This window comes from Peromyscus californicus, unplaced genomic scaffold (genome assembly GCF_007827085.1).
Source record: "Peromyscus californicus insignis strain IS unplaced genomic scaffold, ASM782708v3 Scaffold_20__1_contigs__length_68692818, whole genome shotgun sequence".
Lineage (NCBI taxonomy): Eukaryota > Metazoa > Chordata > Mammalia > Rodentia > Cricetidae > Peromyscus > Peromyscus californicus.
The window spans coordinates 64,799,795-64,815,684 of NW_026294503.1; the positions used below are offsets into that span (position 1 = coordinate 64,799,795).

Here is a 15,890-nt window from a genome sequence, read left to right on the forward strand (position 1 = left end):
TTGCTTTGCAAAGACCTAGGGTTGGAATTAAGTTAGTAGCTTTCCTTAGGATAAAGAGAACCAGAAAATCTTATTTAAGAGTTAGGAGCACTTTCTCTAGTTTTGTTAGTTATGTATGGCCTTAATAATCAGTCTCTTGGCTTAAATGTTTGCTGGTTTTACTTTGACACAGTTGAACAGCACTGGGATTCAGTTCCTGATGTTTGTGTTGGCAATATATATTAACCATATTTTAAGAGTATCAATTCTGGCTTTTTATGGAAAAGATAAAAATCAAACAGTATATTCCTTTTGAGGGTTTTTTTTAATACGTAAATATATATAAATATAATATATGATGAATTTTTTCTAATTTTTTATATTTCCTTACAATTTGGTGGGTATTAATCTAACTTTAGACTCTTTGGCATATACTACGTAGCTAGTCTGGGCTTTCAAGATGCATGGACATTTCAGTTTTTATTAGCTGAATGAGGATGTTTAGAATTCTCTTTTCAAAGTGACCTGATTACTAAATAACTTAATGTTTATTTTTAAACTAACAATTTGTTATGTCTTATTAGACAGTCCTAAAGGTGAGGCTCAGATGTCTGTGAGCTGTGGGCCAAGTATTGTGTTTTCAGTTCTATAGCACAGAACACTGATTAGTAATGTAAAGAGACATCCACATTGATGTTCTATTTTTGTTTTTTCAGCTGATTCAGGTGTCCCTTGAGTGACATCTCTTAAATGTTGGGGGAGTGAGGTGTCAGAACCAGTTATCTGGCTTCTGTTTTGTCTGTAGCTTAGACTTGTCCCTGTTAAAACTATCTCCTCACCCCTCCCAAAAATGGTGTGGCACATACTCATGCATAATCTGTTAAAATGAACATCTTTGTATTTGTATTTGTTTTCAACATTGCCAAGGTGCTATGGGAAATTAAAATCACAAAATTAGAAAAAAATAAAATTATCAAAAAGCAGTACTGGTTTCCTTTTCTCCAGGTGGTGTGTATCTGTTGCTGTTTGTACTTCTCAGTATTTTATCTGCTGCCCACTCTAGTTTGGCCATCAGAACTGGAACAGAAGCTCTCTTGGGGGGGAGGGGGAGGGCATTTTATTTGTAAAACAATAGCAGAGAACCAGTAGTTCAGCTCTATGATTCTGGGATTTTCTATTTCCCCTGTGTGTCAATTATAAAATGATAGGGCAGTTTGCAGTTTAAGGATTTTGTCTTGGGACAGATTATAGCCTTCCTTGAGGATGTATCAAACCAAGAATTCTGGCGTCAGGAAGGTTGAGACCCACTCCTAAGTGCTAGGATCGGAGGCATGTACCACCATTCTTAATTTCTTTGGTTCTAGGATGAGCTTTGTGCGTTCCTGGCAAACACTCTCCCAACAGTGCCACCTCCCCAGCCTGTAAGTAAAGTGGGTGGTTTTTTTTAGTGAACGCAGCCCAGTTAGTAACCTCACATTTGTCATCTGGGTTGTACTAGAAACTGACCGGCAAACATTAACCGAAATACTATACCTCCTCTTTCATTCAGTTTTTGTGTGTATATTTATTTGGGGACGAGGTGCATCAGGTCCATGGTGCATGTGGAGATCAGAGGACAACTTGGAGGAGTCAGTTTTCTCCTACCATGTGGATTCCAGCGATTGAACGCCATCTGGCTTGGAAGCAAGCACCATTTATCCACCATAAATAATAAATGTAATTAAATGGGTTTTTTTTAGATTTTTATTTTATGTGTATTAGTGTTTTGCTTGTCTCTGTGTTCCATGTGCCTCCATAGGAAGCCAGAATAAGGTGTCACATCCTCTAGAACAGGTGTTACTAATGGTTATAAAGTACCTTGTGGGTGCTAGGAACAAGGTGCTGGTAATTGATGCTTGTCCTCTGCAAGAACAGTAAGGGTTCTTAATCATTGAGCCATTTCTCCAGCCTCTAATTGTTAAACTAAGGTTCATTTTTAGTAACTTCTGCACGGAAGATTTAGTCATTGTTTTGGAGTTGTGTCAATGTTGTTTTGTTTTGTTATTTCGAGACATGGTTTCGGTGTAGTTTCGGTTCCTGTCCTGAATCTCACTCCACAGACCAGGCTGGCCTCGAACTCTCTAGTGCTGGGATTAAAGGTGTACACCACTGCCCAGGAGTATATGTTTATCTTGAAACAGTATTTCACTGTTGACCATGCCATCTTTGAATTTGTGGTCCTCCTGCCTCAGCCACCCCAGCATTTATAGTTATTTTCATTTATGTGTATTGTTAGGCTGCGTGAGTTTATATGCATCATGTGAATGCAGTGCCCACATATGCCTGAAGGCCCTGGAAAAAACAGTTTTGAGTCTGATGTGAATGCTGAGAACCAAACCCAGGTCCTTCGCAAGACTAATTAGAGCTGTTGCTGACATGTGTCTCTCTTTTGTTAAGGTCTCTAGTTTTTAGGGTACTGGGGAATCTAGACCCCAGAGACTGCTAAGTAAGAACTGTCAAACAGCTACACCTTTTTTTTTTTTTTAAGATATGTTTTCTCTGTGTAGCCCTGGCTGTCCTGGATCTTGCTCTGCAGCCCAGGCTGGCCTCAAACTCACAGAAATCTGCCTACCTCTGCCTCCCAAGTGCTGGGATTAAAGGTGTGCACCACCACCACCCGGCAAACAGCTACACTTTCAATCCCAACAGCTTATTTATGAGTACACAAGCAGGTGTGAATGCATGCTTGCATACTACAATCTGCATGTCAAGGCCAGAGGACAATTGCCAGTATCATTATGTTAATTTTCAAGTATGTATATGTCTTTTCATACATATTTTATAATTATGTGTGTTAGTGTTTTCCTGCTCATATGTATGTGTGCCGTGTTCCTGCTTGGTACCTGAAGAGTTCAGAAGAGGGCATATCTGATGCCCTGGAAATGCAGTTACAGATAGTGGTGAGCTGTCACGTGGGTGCTGGTGGTTGAACCTGGGTCCTCTGCAAGAGCAACAGGTGCCCTTAACCACTGATGCAGCTCTTCAGCCCCGTAATTTTCTAATTCATAAGAGTGTGTCTAGCCATGAGGGGTGGCAGAATGCCTGCACTGAGGCCTTAACTGAGTCCCAGGCCAGTAAGAGATTGCCCTTAAGGAAGAAAAATGGATCGTAACCATGATGGTAAAACACTAGTTTCTAACGAGATTTTTGTATCTTGCTAAAAGATAGCAAAATCAAGAAAACTTGCCAAAAGAAAGAACTCAGCAACAAAATCCTGCTCATAGTTAGTTCCGAAGGAGAGAGTGGGGTGACAAGGATAAGTGGAGGGAGGGACCTACTGCCAACCCTAGACCTGCTGTGGGATGTTCTGTATGGCAAATGTGTTGCTAATTAGTCAATAAATAAAACACTGATTGGCCATTGGCTAGGCAGGAAGTGTAGGCGGGACAAGAAGGAGAATAAAGCTGGGAAGTGGAAGGCTGAGTCAGAGAGACACTGCCAGCTGCCACGATGATAAACAGCATGTGAAGATGCCGGTAAGCCACGAGCCACGTGGCAAGGCATAGATTAATGGAAATGGATTAATTTAAGCTGTAGGAACAGTTAGCAAGAAGCCTGCCATGGCCATACAGTTTGTAACCAATATAAGTCTCTGTGTTTATTTGGTCGGGTTTGAGCGGCTGTGGGACTGGCAGGTGAGAGAGATTTGTCCTGACTGTGGGCCAGGCAGGAAAACTCCAGCTACAAATGGCGTCCAACGTGGTGGCAAGAGTTTCCACCTAAAAACTGAGAAAAAAAGATTCTAAAACGGAGCTAAAAACAGCTTCCTAATTGTCTCTCTCAAAGGAGCAGCAGCTGCCTGTTTGAGCTACTGGTGGGTCCCTAGAGTGCGTGCTCGACCTGCAGTATGGCGGGAATGAGGCCTCTGCAAGTGGCACATTAAGCTACATGGTGGATTTAGCCTTTGCTAGTGCAAAACAAAAAAGGGTTTCTGGGCTACTTGCTGCTTGGCTAAAAGCATAGACCCCCGGTAGCTCCCAGAGCTCGTGGTAAACCACCATCATGCTGGGACGCTGAGGTGGGTGGAGCCAGCAGCCACAGCTGCTGCAGTTTAAAGCAATAGATTCACAATAAGACAGATTCAGATGTAATAGTTTACAATGTGTGTAAAAGATATGTAGGCTTGAAAGAGACAAAAAAGGTGATATATAGAGTTATAGAAACAAATACATAGTTTTAAAAAATAAAGTCTTTAAAAAGACAGTAAAGGTAGTATAAAAAATAAGCCACGTAAAAATGGATATTACACAGAGAATCTGCATTGTGTTGTCTTTGGGATTTTTAACTGCAGAAAAACATTTGATTGTAAAAGCTGTTGAGTTATGCCAAAATGTATATTTTAAAGGTACCTTGCCTTCAAAATTTGAATATAAGGATATGTTACTTTGGAAAGGAGACTCTGCTTTTGTTTCCACAGAAAGCCAGAGGCTTTGGATTTGTTCCAGATTAAGATACATCAGGTTTGACCAGCCAAGACCCCCTGAAAGGTCTTTGATGACACCATGGCCCAGATGATCCAACATCCAGAACAGTTTGAAGGCATCTGGCTCAGACAATACAGCCTCATGGACTATTCCATAATCCTAAAATTTTCTTTGTTTCCCCATAAGATACAGCGCCCCCCTCCAGCAGGAAGTAGTAAGAGAAGCTATGCCCAAATTCCCAAATTATATGTAATTTTACTTTGTTAAGGTTAAAACCTTCCTTCTTGAAAAAAGAATGGGGGAAGTGCTGTGGGATGTTCTGTATGGCAAATGTGTTGCTAATTAGTCAATAAATAAAACACTGATTGGCCATTGGCTAGGCAGGAAGTGTAGGCGGGACAAGAAGGAGAATAAAGCTGGGAAGTGGAAGGCTGAGTCAGAGAGACACTGCCAGCTGCCACGATGATAAACAGCATGTGAAGATGCCGGTAAGCCACGAGCCACGTGGCAAGGCATAGATTAATGGAAATGGATTAATTTAAGCTGTAGGAACAGTTAGCAAGAAGCCTGCCATGGCCATACAGTTTGTAACCAATATAAGTCTCTGTGTTTATTTGGTCGGGTTTGAGCGGCTGTGGGACTGGCAGGTGAGAGAGATTTGTCCTGACTGTGGGCCAGGCAGGAAAACTCCAGCTACATAGACCCACACGGTGGAAGTAGAGAGCTAACCCTCCCAAGGCCTTCTGACTTCCACACATGCCTCCTGGCACACGCACGAGTGCACACATACCCACACACAGTAAGTGAAAGCAATAGGGAGACCAGGAAGATGGAGCAGTTGGTGAGATGCCTACTGTGCAAGCGTGAGTTTGAGCCCCAGAAGCACCCCAGCTGCAGTGTGTGCACTATAATCCCAGCCCTGGGAGACAGGAGCGTCCATGAGATTTGCTGCCCGGTCAGATTGGCTACAGATTTGGAGCTCCAGGTTTGAGACTTGGCCTCACACATGGTGAAGAGTGAGTGAACGTTAACAGTAAGAAGAAAAAAAACGACTACTGAAGGTAATGGACAGACTCAATACAAATCCTTTTAAAGTCCATGAGCATTCCCCAGACAGAACAATCCCGAAATTCACATGGAGGAGCAAGTCCGAAGAGAACGAAAGCAGTTCTGAAGAAACTTTGTCAGCCGTGGTGACAAAGCCTGGTACAGGCACAAAGCACAGGCCCCTAAAACGGCAGTGCTGGTGACAGTGTCCTAAACAGGTCCTAGGCCAGGTCACCGAATCCTAAATGTAGGAAGCACAGAGGTCTTTATACTCAGACAAGCACTAAGCACACACGGTGTTTCCTTCAAGAGAGGGGTCGCAAAACCCGTTTTTCCGCCCAGGAGGCTGGAATGAACTTGCTCTCTAGCCTGTGACCTTTGCAGTCTGTGTGGCCAGGGACTTTCAGGACTGAACCATACTCCAGGACCTTCTAGTAAACTTGTTTTTCTCAGTCAATCTACAGAACCTATCTTTTTGGAAGGCGTCACGTGTACTTTACAGAGAGTTTTGGTGTGGTCACATCTGATCTGTATTTAGCTTTGTACCTCAGAGATTTAGGTATGTGGTGTTGCACATGTAGGATTGAGATAAAACTTGACAAGAATAGTTTTCACCAGATTGCTGAGCTTAAATAAGCATAAACTAATCCACTTGGGGTCAGACTCCGGACGTTGGAACCCACACTGGCTGCTCAGCTGTGTTGCTCGGAACTGCCTTCTTGCCTCCCACAGCTTGTCACTCGGTTGCCTGTGAAGTTTGCAGAGACACCCTGCCCCCATGAGCACCTAAAGGTGGGTGTCTGTTTACCAGAAAAGTGGCTCTCCTAAGGTGGGTGTCTGTTTACCAGGAACCTCCCTAATCTGCCCCCAAAGGTCAACTACCTTTCAAGGGCATCTGTCAATCCAAACAACTGCTGGATACAACAGATGGGAGATGACAGCCTTGCCTTCGGGCGCTAGCAGCAGTTAGCCCAGGAGGCCTGTAAGCTCACCTTTAGTCACTCTCTGTTCCCACCACAGCAGTTCAAGGACTACACAACTCACTACTTTGTCCCCTTGTACATTTCAACTTTTCCATGTCACCTCCCTAGAAAATCCTGGTATCATTTAGTTACCCTCTTAACCTTTCACACTCCTCCCCAAGGCCCCAACCTCACCCATTCCTGCCTAGAACCGCTTGAAAGTCCACAACTGTTTCCCTCTGTCACGTCCTGACTCTGCTTGATTCACAGATGGAAGCTCATCTCTCAGTGCGCTGGCTCCCCATGAGAGGACTGTGCCATAGTCTCTAACTGGGTTATAGAGCCTGCCCCTTGACCACCAGACCCTACTAAAGATAGCGCTTTGTGAGATGCTGTCACTGACAGGCCAGCCCACACCGCCATCCTCCTTCCTCTATGCTCCTCTTGGCTCCTCCACGCCTGACTTATGCCTACTGGAGTCCCAGCGGCAGGCCCTCCCCTCATTAGACAAGCTGGCAGCCTGCTCTTCCAGAAGCAATGAGGCCTCCCAGCTCCTCCCCAGAGGAGCCTGCTCAGTTCTGGCTTTATAGGAAAACTTGGGGTGCAAAGATGGACATGTTGCATGTGGCTTGCTGATGGTACAAATGTAAGAGCCTTAAAGGAACACTGAAGTTACCTGAGTCTCTTAAAGAAATAAGCTTAGAAACAGGTTCAATTACCTGCCAGCCTAACTTGGTTTCAAGTGTAAAAGCCAGGCCTTGCCTTTTCCTGGAGCTAACAGGTCAGGCTTCCTGAAAAAGCAAACTCAAAGCCACCCTACTGCTGTTACTGATTTAGGAATTGCTCTTCACCATTCCTTTAAACTCCAGTGATAATTTCAAGAAGACTTCACTGTCCAGTGGCTGCTCTCAGTGGTCAAGTCCCTGTGTCTCACGGTAAACGAGATAGGTGTTTCCAGATGGAAAGAAGGTAAAAGTTTGAGATTAAGATGGCTGATGTCAGTACAGGCAGTTGGATCTCTCTAACCTTCTGGTCTTCAGAGTGAGTTCCAGGACAGCCAGAGCTGTTAACACAGAGAAACCCTGTCTCAAAAAAGCAAAAACAAAAATAAACAAAAAAAAGGGTTGATATTTCCAGAAGGATTATGCAAGTTGTGAGGATCTGAGAAAGTGATTTAAGATATGTGAAGAATTAGACTTAAAGATTTTATATAGAGAGATAGATAGATATAATACATATATATTAAAACTTCAGTGTTCAAAACTTAATATATTAATAGAGTTGTTGTAAGGTATTAATCTAGTCTTGGTAGCAGTTCTAAGCACTGGCTGTTGCCGCTCTCAGTGAGATATAAGCACATGCTGCCCAGTGCTCATGCTCCGGTCTCAGAATCGTCCTCCAGATCCTCAAGCTCTTTCCCATTATCTTTCCTGCTAGGAAACCTCTGACTTACTGCAAATGAAGTTCATGCTTCTATCATGTAGACAGCTTTTCAGGCATTGTTTTTGTTGTGCCTCCAAGACATGAGTGTTCTCTGGCTGCAGACACTCATTATTAACTGCTTTCTCTACAATGAGGATTTCAGTGTAGATTACAAATAGTGGTCCTGTTGATATATAAGACTTAGTCTTTTTGTCAAGTTTCTTCTCCTTCCTGCTGGGAGCTCTCTTTGTCTTCCCAATGTCCCAGGCAGTGTGACAGGCCCAAATAAAGATCCCCTTAGCTTCCTCAGCTTTATTTTTTGACCCTAGTCTATCTCGTTCCAGCAGGTTTCCACCCAGCCAGCAGATACTATCCAGGAATCAGTCAACATCAGCCCTTCAACTTCTCTGAAACCAGCTCACCGTTTTAGCCTGAGTGGTCCTACAGAGCCAGGAAGCCCTGAACCGGCTAGCCACCGAAGGGTGCGGATATTTTCCTCGGTGAAGGGTGTTGCTATTATGTGGACCTGTCCGGCCACACAGAACTGTGGATCACGCTGTGGCTTCCCAACTCCAGCCTCTAGAGGCCAACCCCGAGGTGAAATTCCTGGTAGAGTTCTCTCTAGGACACAGGCTTCTACCCCTCCTCAGCACTCTGGTCTCTATCCTCTCATATTGGTTGCTCCTTGTCCTGGAGGAGAGAATTAGTGAAATAACCCAATGGTCAGGCCTGAGAACTTGAGCCCCTACTTTGGACCAGTACTTCAAGCACTCCCTCTACTCCACTCCGTTGCCTCTCCCCCGCTCCACCAACCAGCAGGAATTAGCCAGAGTACTATTGTCCCACCTGGGATATAAGAGACTGTCTAAAAATGAATCACTTTCTAATGTATAATTACTTAGATATATAACACAGGATTTCAAACGCGTTTACTGACAGGTAGGAATCAAAAGAGAAAACCAAGTTTTCTTACACATTCATATCCAAGTAGAAAAGAGCTCTTCACTGGGACTGTAGCTTAGTTGATAGTTTACTTTGTTTTCACTTGCTGTAATAACACCATGAACGAAGCAATGTGGGGAGGAAAGGGTTTAATTCAGCTCACAGTTGTGGTCCATCATCCAGGGAAGCCAGGGCAGGAACCTGGAGGCAGAAACTGAAGCAGAGGTCATAGAGTGCGCTGCTGCTCTCCATGGCTTGCTCGCCCTGCTTGCTTTTTATATATTTTTTTGTTTTGGGGTTTGGTTTTTTTTTTTTTTTTTTTTGGTTTTTCGAGACAGGGTTTCTCTGTGTAGCTTTGCACCTTTCCTGGAACTCACTTGGTAGCCCAGGCTGGCCTCGAACTCACAGAGACCGCCTGGCTCTGCCTCCCGAGTGCTGGGATTAAAGGCGTGCGCCACCACCGCCCGGCTTGTTTGTTTGTTTTTTGAGATAGGGTTTCTCTGTGCAACTTTGGAGCCTGTCCTGGAACTAGCTCTGTAGACCAGGCTGGTCTCAAACTCACAAGAGATCCGCCTGGTTCTGCCTCCTGAGTGCTGGAATTAAAGGCGTGCACCACCACTGCCTGGCTTCAACCTGCTTTCTTTTTTTTTTTTTGTTTTTTTTTTTTGTTTTTTTTTTTTTGTTTTTCGAGACAGGGTTTCTCTGTGTAGCTTTGCGCCTTTCCTGGAACTCACTTGGTAGTCCAGGCTGGCCTCGAACTCACAGAGATCCGCCTGGCTCTGCCTCCCGAGTGCTGGGATTAAAGGCGTGCGCCACCACCGCCCGGCTTCAACCTGCTTTCTTATGCAACCAAGACCACCAGCTCAGAGGTGTCACCATCCCCCAGTGGGCTGGGCCCTCCCACATCAATCAATAATCAAGAAAATGTTCTACAGTCTTGCCTGCCTACAATCAGATTAAAGCATTTTCTCAATTGACATTCCTCTTCATACCTTCTAATGAAAAAGTCATAGCCTTTTACTTTGACACAAAGATGTAAATCTGTTCCAGTTGTTTTACAGACACCTGCATGTGTGGGATTAGTTTTGATACTGTATCTAGGAATCAGTCCCTAGACAGGTCCACCCCTCCTGCCAGACTTTTGCCAAGGCCAACCTGCAAGGGGCTGTCCAGATACACCAGCCCCTCTACCAACCTAGGATACCCACTGGGCAAGGACTAACAGGTTGACTTCACCCACATGCCTGATCATAAAAAGATTCTGTTGTCTCTTCATTCTTATTGACACCTTTACAGGATGGAAGCATTCCCAATCTCCAGGGAAGCAGCAGGTGCGGTAGTTCTGGTACTCCTGGGACACATCATCTCTCGATTTGGCTGTGTGCCATCCCCCCAAGCTCCTGGGACATCCGTGCTGGTACCACGTCTCCAGACTGAAGGGCATACCTGCTCTTTCATCTGGCTCATCTACCTTTGCCTCTTCTGTACAACCAGGGCACATCTCCATTTCATTCTTTTTCCCATGGCTAGCCCCATTCATAGGGCAGGTGTTAATAATCTGATTTTTCTCCTAGCAACCTGCCTTTTCTCTCTCCTCAAGAAACAGATGCCTGCCGGGCGGCGGTGGCGCACGCCTTTACTCCCAGCACTCGGGAGGCAGAGCCAGGCGGATCTCTGTGAGTTCGAGGCCAGCCTGGACTACCAAGTGAGTTCCAGGAAAGGCGCAAAGCTACACAGAGAAACCCTGTCTCGAAAAACCAAAAAAAAAAAAAGAAACAGATGCCTGAGGTCTCCAGAATGGCAGTTAATCAAATGCTTCTTCACCCACACCTCCTGCTGAGCGTGACCCACTGACTCTCGACTCCCCCTCCCCAAGTCGTCCCTTGCCAACAGGAAGTAGCCAGACTTGAACTGGTGTCCATATATACCCCAAAAGATTAGAATGTTGGGGATCTCTAGCTCAGGGCCCCATTCCATGCTCCAGTCTCATTCCTCCTTCTCCAGACCCTGCCCTCAGAAAGCCAACCAACGGTCAGCCCCTACCCAGGGGCTGCTCAAGACCACGCCTACAGGCTATTGAAGACCTGGTCACCAGACCTGCCACATGCTCTCTCCTGCCTTCCTCAGAGTCACCTAGGAGTTGTTTTGCTCTGCTCAGATTAAACCTGGACATATTAACTTGGCCTGCTCTGACTTATTACATTGGCAGCATTACTCACTACCGGGGGATTTAAACTTTTTTTTTTTTTTTTTGGTTTTTCGAGACAGGGTTTCTCTGTGTAGCTTTGCGCCTTTCCTGGAACTCGCTTTGGAGACCAGGCTGGCCTCGAACTCACAGAGATCCGCCTGGCTCTGCCTCCCGAGTGCTAGGATTAAAGGCGTGCGCCACCACCGCCCGGCTTGATTTAAACTTTTTAATAACTAGTTTTAGACGAGTTCCAAAAGCTAACCAGGACAGCTAGTAGATTAGGCCCTGGATTCAAGCCCCAGTACACACCCAGGCTGTGAGTGAATGTTAGCATTCAGGCATTTACACTGGTCTGCTGTCAGGGACCTAGCAGGACATGTCAGCGGCAGCAGCCAAGATGTGATACTGTAGCTACAGCAGCCACCAAGTAGAGCGCTCTCCCTATGCACAGGTGCTATATCCCCTTATAAAACGCAAGCCCTTCTCATCCATCTCACCTTCCTTCTGCTCTCACTCAGAGGCCACCTCTGCACCTCCTCCAATAAACCTCCCACATGAGCTCTGTTGCATGGTGTGACTGTGGTGCTCTGTTGCTGGATTCTAATGGCTCCCCCGGGGGAAGGGGTGAGAAGGTACAGCATCAACAGCACAGACACCAGGAGTCAGTTGAAGGCAAATAACGAACCCCTTTATTTAATAATGGGGAAGACTTTATATACCCTCCTCCCAGCACCCAGTTTGTGTTGCAATTTGGTGGCATTGTGTGGTCGTCCCTCATTGGCTGGGCACAACCAGGAACTCTGATAGTGCCTGTTGCTAGGCCCTCAGGCAGACTCCAGGTTGGCTCTTAAGGAGTACGTTATGTGCATGCCTTGGCAACTGGTCTGAGCCAATTTCCATAATCCTATTGGCCTGTCCTACTACATATCCCCCTTTTTGTTTTATTACATGGTTGCTCAGCAGGAGTCGGAGTTCTTTGCTCCAGTCTTGTTGACCCCACCTCAGCAGGACTCAGCAACAGGACTGTGCCTGTCTTAGGTTGGCTTGCAAAACAAGCTCTTACCTGTCCTTGACTATCAGTTGACTTGGGCTGAGCTCTGGCAGGATGGAGCTGCATGGACTTTCTGCTAGAGGTCATAAGAATATGCAGCAGATGACACTTGATATTCATAAGGTCAACCCACCAAAAGAATAATTCTCTGATGGAAGAACCTCGTCAAGCATGGTTTACAGGGCCACAGACCGTGAATACTGTTTGCTTCTGCCAGTAATTTTCTCATGGCACTACTACAATTCTTCCTCATATAGCTATGGGATTTTCCCACTGCCTGGATTGGTAATGTGTTTTCTCTCCATGAATATACCTGTGGGCACATTTACCTGTGGATGGTCAGTAAGATTATTTCTTCTTAAGCTGTATAATTTTGATGAATAGAAGTAGTGCTAGGATATTTTTCATAGCTAAGTTTTTGTTCCATGGAAACTGTGAGAATCTTAGAAATCTGTTTTATAGCTGGGCAGTGGTGGTGCACACCTTTAATCCCAGCACTTGGGAGGCAGAGCCAGGTGGATCTATGTGAGTTCGAGGCCAGCCTGGTCTACAGAGTGAGATCCAGGACAGGCACCAAAACTACACAGAGAAACCCTGTCTCAAAAAAAAAAAAATACAAAAACAAAAAAAACGAGAGAGAGAGAGAGAGAGAGAGAGAGAGAGAGAGAGAGAGAGAGAGAGAAATCTGTTTTATATCATTGGCTCAAGCTGACAAGACAAGCTACATACAATTAGCTGATTTAAAACCTGAGAGCAGGCCGGGCGGTGGTGGCGCACGCCTTTAATCCCAGCACTCGGGAGGCAGAGCCAGGTGGATCTCTGTGAGTTCGAGGCCAGCCTGGTCTCCAAAGCGAGTACCAGGAAAGGCGCAAAGCTACACAGAGAAACCCTGTCTTGAAAAACCAAAAAAAAAAAAAAAAAAAAAAAAAAAAAAAAAAAAAACCTGAGAGCAAATTCAAAGTAAACTAGTTGCCCCTGCAAATGAATTCGTACAAGGACAGATTCATAGTTGTCTGGTTGTTGAACCAAGGCCAGGCATAAAGCAACTTTGGTGCCAGTTTCTCCCTTGCTAAAACTCTGGCTGATAATATTAAAGACATAGCTGCCTACAAAAATTCTCTCTGCACAAACTTCTAATCTCAGTTTTATGATACAGGACTCCAAGTTCAGCCAACTAACTGTTTATGGTTGGTCCTGGGATGCTTCTAAGGTCACTGTCCCTTGAGAAAGTGTGAAGCACTCGAGCACTGCCTCCTGCCTTTGATTTATAGCCTGCACACTAGGGAGCCTGGCTGATGGCCGAGCAGTGCCATGGTTACTCACTCTCAGCCACATCAGCTGCCAGACAGCACAATAATCCAAGTCTGAGAATAAAAATGATACCTTAGAATGTTTATCACACTTGGAAATACAGAATATAATACACAATTTCTGTATTTTCTAGGCTCCCCAAAAGTTTAAGTTTTTTTTTTAATATTTCAATTTTTTTTCTTTAAAAGGAGTGAGTTTGTGTACACGAGGGTTAAATGCTGTATAGACAAGAAAAAAACTGCACTAGAACCAACTTATTCATCATCATCATCATCTTCATCTTTGTCTTCCTCTTCTTCCTCCTCTTCCTCATCCTCTTCATTCTCCTCATCTTCCTCTTCCTTCTTTTTCTTGCTCTTTTCAGCCTTGACGACCCCCTTCTTTGCCACATTGGGTTTTCCTTTAGCTCTGTAGGCAGCGATATCCTTCTCGTGCTTCTCCTTCAGCTTGGCCGCCTTCTTCTCATAGGGCTGCTTTTCATCTGCAGTGGTGTTGTTCCACATCTCCCCCAGCTTCTTCACAACATCCCCGATGGACAAGCCAGGGTGCTCTCCTTTGATTTTGGGACAATACTCAAAACAGAACAAGAAGAAGGCCGAAGGAGGCCTCTTGGGTATGTTGGGGTCCTTGAAGTTCTTTTTGGTCTCCCCTTTGGGGGGGATGTAGGTTTTCATTTCTCTCTCATAACAAGCCTTGGTAGCCTTTGCCATGTCTTCAAATTTCCCCTTTTCTTTAGCAGACATGGTCTTCCACCTTTCTGAGCACTTCTTCGAGAACTCTGAGAAGTTGACAGAAGCATCCGGGTGCTTCTCCTTGTGTTCCTCTCGGCAAGTTTGCACAAAGAATGCGTGTGAGGACATTTTGCCTCTTGGCTTCTTAGGATCTCCTTTGCCCATGTTTAGTTGATTTTTCTCCACGACACACTCTTTCTTATGTACCTATGAACATATTTTAGACTATATGGGATCCCCAAATCATCAAAGTCACAATTTTGAATTACTTTACATGTAAGGCTAGTACACAAAGATTCAGCTATCGTCTGTCTCCTCCCAGTATACATGTGTGTTTATCAGAACCTCTGTGACTCTTTAACGCTTACTTAAAACAAACTAGATACTGCTCCTAAAAAATATTCCAATGAAGACTAAAATAAAGCTTTCACTTCTCTCTCTCAAAAAAAAAAAAAAAAAAGAAAGAAAAAATAGGTTTCAACCCGTTCTCACAGCCATTGCATTACATTGAGCTCCATATTACCAGCGCCGGGGCAAGCAAGAGCCGGACAGGCACTGGGCGACTCTGTGCCTCACAGAGGAAAATCAAGTTCTTAACCCCTTTAAAAGTGTAAGGGGCCGGGCGGTGGTGGCGCATGCCTTTAATCCCAGCACTCGGGAGGCAGAGCCAGGCGGATCTCTGTGAGTTCGAGGCCAGCCTGGTCTCCAAAGCGAGTTCCAGGAAAGGCACAAAGCTACACAGAGAAATCCTGTCTCGAAAAACCAAAAAAAAAAAAAAAAAAAAAAGTGTAAGGGTATCTCCTTAGCAAGACAGTAAAATAGCTGGATCCTCCTTCACAGCTGCAGCTGCCCCATTAATTAGAAAGATAACAAGTTTTTTTCATGTATGTTTTCAGAACAGCACTGCTTCTTATCATTTACTCAAGAAATGCAATGTGGCTGGGCCACAGGAAGTTTCTTTGAAAAATCTTTAAAATTTTTCAAGAATAGCCAGGCAGTGGTGACGCAGGCCTTTAATCCTAGCACTCGGGAGGCAGAGGCAGGCAGATCTCTGTGAGTTCGAGGCCAGCCTGGGCTACAGAGTGAGTTCCAGGAAAGGCGCAAAGCTACACAGAGAAACCCTGTCTCGAAAAACCAAAAAAAAAAAGAAGAAGAAAGAAATCCAATGTGGCCCTCTAAGTGTAACTCATATATTGTCTAGAGATTTCTGTTGGGAACATACATATATATACACATATATATATGTATGTGTGTGTGTGTAAAGACAAATAAGAGATTTCAAGATGCAGTAATAAGGAAAGTCACCATCAGAATACATGTACTCCTTTCCTACCCCTCAGATAGAACAAGTTTAGTTCTCCCTGACATTGTGGATTTTTTTTTTGTGTGATAACTTTCCTTGTCTTCCTTGTGGGGCGCCAGTGGCCTCAGGGCAGCTGGCAAAGCGTGGGCCTGGAGCATAGCCTTCTGTTGCAAGCAAGCCTGTCGGGAAGACTCAGCTGCCTCCTCTTGGGTGTTAAAAACCTTTAAAGCCTGTAGCTCTGTTTTCCTGCCTGGCCCACAGTCAGGACAAATCTCTCTCACCCGCCAGTCCCACAGCCGCTCAGACCCAACCAAGTAAACACAGAGACTTATATTGGTTACAAACTGTATGACCGTGGCAGGCTTCTTGCTAACTGTTCTTACAGCTTAAATTAATCCATTTCCATTAATCTATACCTTGTCACATGGCTTGTGGCTTACCGGCATCTTCACATGCTGTTTGTCATCGTGGCGGCTGGCAGTGTCTCTCTG

At 44.9% G+C, this 15,890-nt stretch overlaps 1 protein-coding gene across 1 annotated transcript; it reads right to left on the minus strand.

Moving 5' to 3' along the window:
• Positions 1-13,619: 13,619 nt before the first annotated feature.
• Positions 13,620-14,261, minus strand: LOC128116344 (high mobility group protein B1-like). The gene has a single exon (XM_052747521.1). The coding sequence runs from the start codon at positions 14,259-14,261 to the stop codon at positions 13,620-13,622; it is 642 nt and encodes a 213-aa protein (XP_052603481.1).
• Positions 14,262-15,890: the final 1,629 nt, after the last annotated feature.